General features: G+C 38.9%; 1 protein-coding gene across 1 annotated transcript in view; it reads right to left on the bottom strand.

Moving 5' to 3' along the window:
- JMY (junction mediating and regulatory protein, p53 cofactor) overlaps nucleotides 1-12,008 on the bottom strand; it is a 105,407-nt gene that overhangs the window by 55,707 nt on the left and 37,692 nt on the right. Inside the window, exon 2 of the mRNA XM_030323683.1 lies at nucleotides 9,187-9,360. Coding sequence (XP_030179543.1) covers nucleotides 9,187-9,360 — 174 coding nt within the window. The remainder of the gene's footprint in view (nucleotides 1-9,186; nucleotides 9,361-12,008) is intronic.

Genomic DNA, 12,008 nt, shown 5'->3' with positions numbered 1-12,008 from the left:
TAGGCCAATCAGTAACTGACCCTGACTCATTATTATGCATGGTTTAAACATCTATATAGAATCATCTAGATTGAATCTCACTCTGCAGATGCAGAAAAACTAAGGCCCAGAGAGATTTTAACTTTGAGTTCAGTGTGTTCCTTCCCTTAGCTGTTTAAAGTTCTTTTAAACTTATGGTTCCCAAACTTCAGTACGTATCATAAACACCTGGAAGGCTTGTTAAAGATTGCTGAGCCCCTCAGTGGAGTTTCAGTAGAGATCTGACCTAAGGACCGAAAACTGTATTTGTAACAAGGTTCCAGGTGATACTGATGCAACTAGTCTGGGGTTGTAGTTTTCAGAACCAATGTTTTTAACTTTATCCATTTTGAAAGAGAAAGAGGGTGAGAGCTAGGAAAGGGCAGAAAGGAGGAGACAGAATGGCAATTCCAAGCAGGCACTGCACTTTCAGCACAGAGCGCGATGTGGGGCTCAAACTCTTGAACTGTGAGATTATGACCGGAACCAAAGTCGGACGCTTAACTGAGCCACACTGGCACCCCAAATCCTATTTATAGAGTATGTTTCATGAATATGTTCTAGATGCTTTGTGGCATAAGAGAATTACTGAAAAATCTATATTAATTGCCATTTATGTAAATACAACTAAAACTATATTACAGTATATTTAATATAATACATAACTATTATAATTTTAAACATAAAAACATATAAACGCATTATACACTCAGGGTGCCAAGTTAACTTTTCTATCACACTTTAATATGTAAGTCAATGAAAGCAGTGGAAATTACCTTCTTTCTAAAGAATCTAGGGGGGCACCTGGGTGTGTCAGTCAGGTTAAGCAAGTGACTTCAGCTCAGGTGGTGATCTCACGGTTTTTGAGTTCAAGCCTCACACCGAGATCTCTGCTGTCAGCACAGAGCCCACTTTGGATCCTGTGTCCTCTTCTCTCTGCCCTTCTCCTGTTTGTGCACGCTCTCAGAAATATTTATTTAAAAAATATTAATAAACAATCTAGAGAGCAAAGGTCAAACTCCACAGGATCCTTTAGTGTTCTAGCCCCTGACCAACTTTCCTCTAACTTCCTGCAAACCCTTAGACCCACGACATAGCAAACAATTTACACCCTGTGGTGTAACTAAAACAGCAAGCTTTGCAGTCAAACACACACGTGTTTCAGTCTCAGCCACGCTATTTACTGGCATCCACCAATGATGCTAGGTGGTAGTGAAGCCTTGGTAATTTGCTCAATAATTCATTTCGACTAAAACCATAAACACATGCCTATTCACTGTACCATTTCTGTTTTTATCTTTATCTGGAATAATCTCTATTCCAATCTCCACTGCATACATATATACCCCCTTCCTGCTGAATTCTTATTTAATCTTCAGGGGTTAAGTTCTCTATATAATCTTTCATTATATCTTTAGGTAGTTTTGATCACTCCAGTTTGTGTGCCTCTACGTCAACTTTTACACGGTGCTCATTTTCCTATTTAAAAGAAAAAATCACCTTAAGTTATGATTTACGTATAACAAAATGTTCCTGATTTTTAAGTATAAATTTTGATGAATTTTCACAAGTTTAAATATCCATGGAACCACTACAATTAAAATTTAGACCTATCAATCACCCTAAGGATGCTGTTATACCTGTTCCCTCTCCGTCAATCTCCACCGCTCCACTCCCAGGCAACAAATGTTAAGCTTTCTGTTGATGTAGATCAGAACTATCATCTCCAGAATTTCATGTAAATAGATTCACACAGTTCACACTGTGTCTTTTGTTCAGTATCATTTTGTCAACTATTTTATGCATTCTCTGTACACCCAAGAAACAACCACCACAATTGAGATAAAGAACATTTCTATCACCTCCAAAAGATTGCCCATGCCCCTTTGCCATCCATCCCTTCACACAAGTATATACTCCTTTGTATTTGGCTTCTTTGACTTAGCAAGATGTGAGGTTCATCCATGTTGTTGTGCCTATCGATAGTTAATTCCTTTGCGTTGCTGAGTATTATTCTCTCATATGGAAATACCACATTTTGCTTATCCATTCACCTGTTGATGGTTATCTGGACTTGTTCCTTAGAGGCTGTGAAGGTGGCATGAGTATTAGTGTATAGGCCTTTTTTGTGAACAGAGGTTTTCATTTCTCTTGTATAAATAACTAGGATTTGAACAGCTGAGTCGTAAGGTATGTATACATTTAATTTTTGAAGAAACAGCCAAACTGTTTTCCAAAGTAATTTTACCAATATAAAATGTGCTAGCAATCTAAGAATTCCAGTTACTCTACATCCTCATCAGCCCTTTCAAGTGCCAGAGCTTATTAAAATGTTTATTGAGAGAGAGAGAGAGAGAGAGAGAGAGAGAGAGCGCGCGCGAGAGCGCCCCCTCTCCCCCTGCAGGGGGTAGGGCACATAGAGCCAAGAGAAAATTCCAAGCCGGCTCTGTACTGACAGCAGAGCCCAACACAGGGCTCAATATCATGAACTGTGAAACCATGAACTGAGCCAAAATCACTCAGCCATCCAGACACCCCAGAATTTTTAACTGTATTTATTCTAATAGGTGTGTACCTCATTATGGCTTTCAATAAGTAACTAGATAAGTAAATCAAGTCTTTAAGTCTATTTATTTTGAGAGAGAAACACAGCACAAGTGAAGGAGGGATAGGAGGGTGGGGAGAGAGACACTCCCAAGCAGGCCCTGCACTGACAGTAGAGAGCCTGATGAGGAGATGCAACTCAGGAACCTGGGAGATCATGACCCTGAGCCAAAATCAGAGAGTCAGACACTTAACTGACTGAGCCATGCAGGTGCTGTCTTTAAGTGTTCTTTAAATATTTCTCCCAGTCTGTGGCTTGTCTTTTCATCTTCTTAACAATCTTTCAAAAAGTAGAAGTCTTTAATTTTGGTGAATTCCAACCTATCAATTTTTAGTTTACTGTTCAAGGTTTCTACATCCTGTCTACATTAACTTTTACCTTTCCTTCCTCCAAATTGTGAAAACTTTCTTCTGTTTTCTTATATAAGTTTTAGAACATGAGATTTTATGCTTAGGTCTAAGATGGCTTTCAAATTAATTTTTGCATAGGATATAAAGATTGAGATCGATTTTTATATATGGGTATACAGTTCTTCTAGTAACCATTTGTTGGAAATGGTTACTCCCAAATTGCTTTCTTAACCTGATGGAAAACTAACTTACTATATAACCATGCATCTATTTCTGGGTTCTAGTCTATTCATTTGATTTACATTTCTATCCTAAGCCAATACTACAATGTCTGGAATTCTCTAGCTTTTTAATTTTTAAAAACAATTTTTTTTTTAAATTTGGAATTCTCTAGCTTTTTACTAAGCTTTGAAATCAGGTAACAGAGGTTCCTAGGTGGCTCGGTGGGTTAAGCATCCAATTCTTGGTTTTGGCTCAGGTCATGATCTCGCAGTTCGTGAGTTCAAACCCTACCATCGGGCTGCATGCTGGCAGTGCAGAGCCTGCTTGGATTCTCTCTCTCCCTCTCGCCCACTCATTCTGTCTCTCTCAAAATAAATACATATTTAAAAAAAATTTTTCTTAAAGAAATTAGGGGCACTGAGTGGTGCAGTTGGTTAAGCGACTGACTTTGGCTCAGGTCATGATCTCATGGCTCGTGAGTTTGAGCATCTTCTCTCTCTCTCAAAATAAATAAAAAGTAACCAAGTAACTAACTAACTAAACTAACTAACATCTTCCCAGAAAAACTGTTCTCAAAACTTCTGATAAGGAAGTTTAAGGTTACACAGTTCCCAAAGCATTAAACAGGAGGAATAGAGGAAGAAGAAAAGTACAAGAAAATGGGAGGAAGATGGGGATTTCTCAATGTATCTACAACTTAACTTTCTAGACTCTTCTCATCCCCGGGTACTTAACAGAATTGCTTCTGAGATTCTTTAAAATGAGGTGCTCAGGCTGTATAGAACCTCGATCTAGCAAAACAGAATCTCTGGGGAGAAAGGACCACCTATCAGCACTTTTAAAAAGCTCCTCTTTGGAGCTGAAAAACGCTTTAAATGAAATGCAAAACAAAATGGAAATGACGACGGCTCAGATTGAAGAGGCAGAGGAGAGAATAGGTGAACTAGAAGATAAAGTTATGGAAAAAGAGGAAGCTGAGAAAAAGAGATAAAAAAATCCAGGAGTATGAGGGGAAAATTAGAGAACTAAGTGATACACTAAAAAGAAATAATATACGCATAATTGGTATCCCAGAGGAGGAAGAGAGAGGGAAAGGTGCTGAAGGGGTACTTGAAGAAATAATAGCTGAGAACTTCCCTGAACTGGGGAAGGAAAAAAGCACTGAAATCCAAGAGGCACAGAGAACTCCCTTCAGACGCAACTTGAATCGATCTTCTGCACGACATATCATAGTGAAACTGGCAAAATACAAGGATAAAGAGAAAATTCTGAAAGCAGCAAGGGATAAACGTGCCCTCACATATAAAGGGAGACCTATAAGACTCGTGACTGATCTCTCTTTTGAAACTTGGCAGGCCAGAAAGGATTGGCACGAGATCTTCAGTGTGCTAAACAGAAAAAATATGCAGCTGAGAATCCTTTATCCAGCAAGTCTGTCATTTAGAATAGAAGGAGAGATAAAGGTCTTCCCAAACAAACAAAAACTGAAGGAATTTGTCACCACTAAACCAGCCCTACAAGAGATCCTAAGGGGGGATCCTGTGAGACAAAATACCAGAGACATCGCTACAAGCATAAAACATACAGACATCACAATGACTCTAAACCCATATCCTTCTATAATAACACTGAATGTAAATGGATTAAATGCACCAACCAAAAGACACAGGGTATCAGAATGGATAAAAAAACAAGACCCATCTATTTGCTATCTACAAGAGACTCATTTTAGATCTGAGGACACCTTTAGATTGAGAGTGAGGGGATGGAGAACTATTTATCATGCTACTGGAAGCCAAAAGAAAGCTGGAGTAGCCATACTTAGACAAACTAGACTTTAAATTAAAGGCTGTAACAAGAGATGAAGAAGGGCATTATATAATAATTACAGGGTCTATCCATCAGGAAGAGCTAACAATTATAAACGTCTATGCGCCAAATACCGGAGCCCCCAAATATATAAAACAATTACTCATAAACATAAGCAACCTTATTGATGAGAATGTGGTAATAGCAGGGGACTTTAACACTCCACTTACAGAAATGGATAGATCATCTAGACACATGGTCAATAAAGAAACAAGGGCCCTGAATGAGACATTGGATCAGATGGACTTGACAGATATATTTAGAACTCTGCATCCCAAAGCAACAGAATATACTTTCTTCTCGAGTGCACATGGAACATTCTCCAAGATAGATCATATACTGGGTCACAAAACAGCCCTTCATAAGTTTACAAGAATTGAAATTATACCATGCATACTTTCAGACCACAATGCTATGAAGCTTGAAATCAACCACAGGAAAACGTCTGGAAAACCTCCAAAAGCATGGAGGTTAAAGAACACCCTTCTAAAGAATGAGTGGGTCAACCAGGCAATTAGAGAAGAAATTAAAAAATATATGGAAACAAACGAAAATGAAAATACAACAATCCAAACGCTTTGGGACGCAGCGAAGGCAGTCCTGAGAGGAAAATACATCGCAATCCAGGCCTATCTCAAGAAACAAGAAAAATCCCAAATACAAAATCTAACAGCACACCTAAAGGAACTAGAAGCAGAACAGCAAAGGCAGCCTCAACCCAGCAGAAGAAGAGAAATAATAAAGATCAGAGAAGAAATAAACAATATAGAATCTAAAAAAAACGGTAGAGCAGATCAACGAAACCAAGAGTTGGTTTTTTGAAAAAATAAACAAAATTGACAAACCTCTAGCCAGGCTTCTCAAAAAGAAAAGGGAGATGACCCAAATAGATAAAATCATGAATGAAAATGGAATTATTACAACCAATCCCTCAGACATACAAACAATTATCAGGGAATACTATGAAAAATTATATGCCAACAAATTGGACAACCTGGAAGAAATGGACAAATTCCTAAACACCCACACACTTCCAAAACTCAATCAGGAGGAAATAGAAAGCTTGAACAGACCCATAACCAGCGAAGAAATTGAATCGGTTATCAAAAATCTCCCAACAAATAAGAGTCCAGGACCAGATGGCTTCCCAGGGGAGTTCTACCAGATGTTTAAAGCAGAGATAATACCTATCCTTCTCAAGCTATTCCAAGAAATAGAAAGGGAAGGAAAACTTCCAGACTCATTCTATGAAGCCAGTATTACTTTGATTCCTAAACCAGACAGAGACCCAGTAAAAAAAGAGAACTACAGGCCAATATCCCTGATGAATATGGATGCAAAAATTCTCAATAAGATACTAGCAAATTGAATTCAACAGCATATAAAAAGAATTATTCACCATGATCAAGTGGGATTCATTCCTGGGATGCAGGGCTGGTTCAACATTCGCAAATCAATCAACGTGATACATCACATTAATAAAAAAAAAAAAAGAGAAGAGGGGCACCTGGGTGGCTCAGTCCGTTAAGCGGCCGACTTCGGCTCAGGTCATGATCTCACGGTCCGTGAGTTCGAGCCCCACGTCGGGCTCTGTGCTGACAGCTCGGAGCTTGGAGCCTGTTTCGGATTCTGTGTCTCCTTCTCTCTGACCCTCCCCCACTCATGCTCTGTCTCTCTCTGTCTCAAAAATAAATAAACGTTAAAAAAAAAAAAATTAAAAAAAAAAAAGAGAAGAACCATATGATCCTGTCAATCGATGCAGAAAAGGCCTTTGACAAAATCCAGCACCCTTTCTTAATAAAAACCCTTGAGAAAGTCGGGATAGAAGGAACATACTTACACATCATAAAAGCCATTTATGAAAAGCCCACAGCTAACATCATCCTCAATGGGGAAAAACTGAGAGCTTTTTCCCTGAGATCAGGAACACGACAGGGATGCCCACTCTCACCGCTGTTGTTTAACATAGTGTTGGAAGTTCTAGCATCAGCAATCAGACAACAAAAGGAAATCAAAGGCATCAAAATTGGCAAAGATGAAGTCAAGCTTTTGCTTTTTGCGGATGACATGATATTATACATGGAAAATCCGATAGACTCCACCAGAAGTCTGCTAGAACTGATACATGAATTCAGCAAAGTTGCAGGATACAAAATCAATGTACAGAAATCAGTTGCATTCTTATACACTAACAATGAAGCAACAGAAAGACAAATAAAGAAACTGATCCCATTCACATTTGCACCAAGAAGCATAAAATACCTAGGAATAAATCTAACCAAAGATGTAAAAGATCTGTATGCTGAAAACTATAGAAAGCTTATGAAGGTAGTTGAAGAAGATATAAAGAAATGGAAAGACATTCCCTGCTCATGGATTGGAAGAATAAATATTGTCAAAATGTCAATACTACCCAAAGCTATCTACACATTCAATGCAATCCCAATCAAAACTGCACCAGCATTCTTCTCGAAACTAGAACAAGCAATCCTAAAATTCATATGGAACCACAAAAGGCCCCGAATAGCCAAAGGAATTTTGAAGAAGAAGACCAAAGCAGGAGGCATCACAATCCCAGACTTTAGCCTCTACTACAAAGCTGTCATCATCAAGACAGCATGGTATTGGCACAAAAACAGACACCTAGACCAATGGAAGAGAATAGAAACCCCAGAACTAGACCCACAAACGGATGGCCAACTCATCTTTGACAAAGCAGGAAAGAACATCCAATGGAAAAAAGACAGTCTCTTTAACAAATGGTGCTGGGAGAACTGGACAGCAACATGCAGAAGGTTGAAACTAGACCACTTTCTCACACCATTCACAAAAATAAATTCAAAATGGATAAAGGACCTGAATGTGAGACAGGAAACCATCAAAACCCTAGAGGAGAAAGCAGGAAAAGACCTCTCTGACCTCAGCCGTAGCAATCTCTTACTCGACACATCCCCAAAGGCAAGGGAATTAAAAGCAAACATGAACTACTGGGACCTCATGAAGATAAAAAGCTTCTGCACAGCAAAGGAAACAACCAATGAAACTAAAAGGCAACCAACGGAATGGGAAAAGATATTTGCAAATGACATATCGGACAAAGGGCTAGTATCCAAAATCTATAAAGAGCTCACCAAACTCCACACCCGAAAAACAAATAACCCAGTGAAGAAATGGGCAGAAAACATGAATAGACACTTCTCTAAAGAAGACATCCGGATGGCCAACAGGCACATGAAAAGATGCTCAACGTCGCTCCTCATCAGGGAAATACAAATCAAAACCACACTCAGATACCATGTCACGCCAGTCAGAGTGGCCAAAATGAACAAATCAGGAGACTATAGATGCTGGAGAGGATGTGGAGAAATGGGAACCCTCTTGCACTGCTGGTGGGAATACAAACTGGGGCAGCCACTCTGGAAAACAGTGTGGAGGTTCCTCAAAAATCTAAAAATAGACCTACCCTATGACCCACCAATAGCACTGCTAGGAATTTACCCAAGGGATACAGGAGTGCTGATGCATAGGGGCACTTGCACCCCAATGTTTATAGCAGCACTCTCAACAATAGCCAAATTGTGGAAAAAGCCTAAATGTCCATCAACTGATGAATGGATAAAGAAACTGTGGTTTATACACACAATGGAATACTACGTGGCAATGAGAAAGAATGAAATATGGCCTTTTGTAGCAACGTGGATGGAACTGGAGAATGTGATGCTTAGTGAAATAAGCCATACAGAGAAAGACAGATACCATATGGTTTCACTCTTATGTGGATCTTGAGAAACTTAACAGAAACCCATGGGGGAGGGGAAGGAAAAAAAAAAAAAAAGAGGTTAGAGTGGGAGAGAGCCAAAGCACAAGAGACTGTTAAAAAGTGAGAACAAACTGAGGGTTGATGGGGGGTGGGAGGGAGGGGAGGGTGGGTGACGGGTATTGAGGAGGGCACCTTTTGGGATGAGCACTGGGTGTTGTATGGAAACCAATTTGACAATAAATTTCATATATTGAAGGGAAAAAAAAAAAAAAAAAGCTCCTCTTATAATTAAGATGGATGGCCAGCCAGGCTGAGACTATAAAACAGGCAGGCTACTGTATAGGTTAAAAAAAAAAAAATACCTTTATCTGCTGTCTCCGTAGCATGGCAAGTTCTCTCATGTCTCGGAACGGCTGTAGTAAATACTGATATAGTTCAGTTGTGGCTTCTGCAAGGCTGCTATACGCTTCATCCTCCATTTGATACAAGTCCAGAAGCTCAACCATGCTTTCTGTATTCTTGTGCTTATCCAACAGCTGTGGAACAAGAAAGTTTTATTATAAAGAAATCTGATTATAATAGCCTATAAACATTTGCTTTTAACTCTCTCTCTTATCTTACGACCCTGGAATATTGAAACACAGATGGAACGAAAGGGACTAAATGCTTTTCATAACTCATCTCCATGCCCCAAGATGTGTTACTACTCAAGACCATGGCCTCAATCAGCTTTTCAAACTGCTCTCAGTTTTTCATAACTGAAAAAAACTCTCTGAAAAAAGCTCTCAGCTTTTCATAACTCATCTCCATGCCCCTAAGATGTATTACTACTCAAGACCATGGTCTCAATCAGCTTTTCAATACTGCTCTCAGTATTATTCCTGTTGTATTTCCTGGGACTCCATACTATCTATCCACCTAGGCTTATATCCTTACAAAATTTTCCCCCACCTATGTCATAGCTTTCTCTGTTTTTATATGAAGAAAAAAAAAAAATGGGAGTTGGGGGAGTCACATGGATGGCTCAGTCAGTTAAGCATCCAATTTTGGCTCAGGTCCTTCCTGATTTTGCAGTTAGTGAGTTTGAGCCCTGAATCACACTCTGCGGTCAGCAAAGAGCCTGCTTGGAATCTTCTGCCTCATGCTCTTTCTGTCCATCTCCCACTTGCTCGCTCTCTCTCGCTCAAAAATAAATTAAAAAAATGTTTTTCATTGCTAATATACACAGTAGTTAGTTATCAACCCCTGGCAATATTATTTACTAATTTCCCCAAATCTCCTTGCCACTCTGCTCCTCCTCCCAGTTTGGAACATTCCCAAATTAACTTTTGATAGCACAATGTAAGAATTAGAGAACTCAGTGACTCATTAAAAAGGAGTAACATCTGAACCATAGGGGTCCCAGAAGATGAAGAGAGACAAAAAGGGGCAGAAGGTTTATGTGAGCAAATTATACCGGAAAACTTTCCTAATCTGGAGAAGGACACAGATGTCAAAATCCAAGAAGTACATAGAACTCCCACTAGATTCAACAAAAAATGACAATCAACAAGGCATATCATAGTCAAATTTCCAAAATACACAAAGAAAGAATTATGAAAGCAGCAAGGGAAAAAAAAGTCCTTAAACTATAAAGAAGACAGATCAGGTTCACAGCAGACCTATCCACAGAAACTTGGCAGGACAAAAACAGGAGTGGCAGGATGTATTCAACGTGCTGAATCGGAAAAATACACAGCCAAGAATTCTTAATCCAGCAAGACTGTCATTCAAAACAGAGAGAGCAAAAGTTTCCCAAATGAAAACTAAAGGAGTTTGTGACCACTAAACCAGCTCTAGAAGAAATTTTAAGGGGGACGCTTTGAATCGAAAAAAGACAAAACAAAAAAGACCAAAAGCAACAAAGACTAGAAAGCACCAGAGAACATCATCAGAAACACCAACTCAACAGGCAACACAATGGTGCTAAATTCGTATCTTTCAGTACTCACCCTAAATGTCAATGGACTAAATGCTCCACTGAAAAGACACAGGGTATCAAAATGGATAACAAAACAAGCTGTTTAAAAGAGACTCATTTTAGACCTGTAGATTAAAAGTGCATAGAGACCCAGCTATCACGCTAATGGTTGTCAAAAGAAAGCTGGTATAGGCATATTTACATCAGACAAACTAGATTTTTAAATAAAGACTGTAACAAGAGATTAAGAAGGGCATTATATCACAAGGGGCCTATCCACCAAAAATATCTAAGAATTGTAAATATTTATGCCCCCAACGCCAAAGCACCCAAATATATAAATCAATTAATCACAAACATAAAGAAACTCATTGTGGGGCACCTGGGTGGCTCAGCTCGTTGGGCAACTGACTTCAGCTCAGGTCATAATGTTACAGATCACGAGTTCGAGCCCTCCGTCGGGCTCTGTGCTGACAGCTGAGAACCTGGAGCCTGCTTCGGATTCTGTGTCTCCCCCTCTCTCTCCTCCTTCCCTGCTCACGCTCTGTGTCTCTTTGTCTCTCAATAACAAACATTAAAAAAAAAATGTTTTTAATAAAATAAAAATAAAGAAACTCATTGATAATAATACAATAACAATAGGGGACTTCAACACTCCACTTACAACAATGGACATATCATCTAAGCAAAAAATCAACAACGAAACAATGGCTTTGAATGACACATGGGACCAGATGGACTTAAGAGATAGATTCAGAGCATTTCATCCTAAAGCAGAATACACATTTTTTGAGTACACATGGAACATTCTCCAGAATAGATCACATACTGGTACACAAATCAGCCTCAACAAGTACAAAAAAATCGAGATCATACCTTACATATTTTCAGACCACAACGCTGTGAAACTCGAAATTAACCACTAGAAAAAATTTGGAAAAACCATGAATACTTGAAGATTAAAGAACATCCTACTAAAGAATGAATGGGTTACCCAATAAATTAAAGTGCAAATTAAAAAGTACATGGAAGCCAATGAAAATGAAAACATGACAGCCCAAAACCTCTTGGATGCAGCAAAGGTGGGCATTAAGAGGGAAGTATATAGCAATCCAGGCCTTCCTAAAGAAGAAATAAAGGTCTCAAATACACAAACTAACCTTACACGTAAAAAAAAAACTGGAAAAAGAAGAGCAAATAAAGCCAAAAAATGAGCAGAGAAAG

The sequence above is a fragment of the Lynx canadensis genome, chromosome A1, assembly GCF_007474595.2.
Source record: "Lynx canadensis isolate LIC74 chromosome A1, mLynCan4.pri.v2, whole genome shotgun sequence".
NCBI lineage: Eukaryota > Metazoa > Chordata > Mammalia > Carnivora > Felidae > Lynx > Lynx canadensis.
This window is presented reverse-complemented; position numbering and strand designations above follow the sequence as displayed.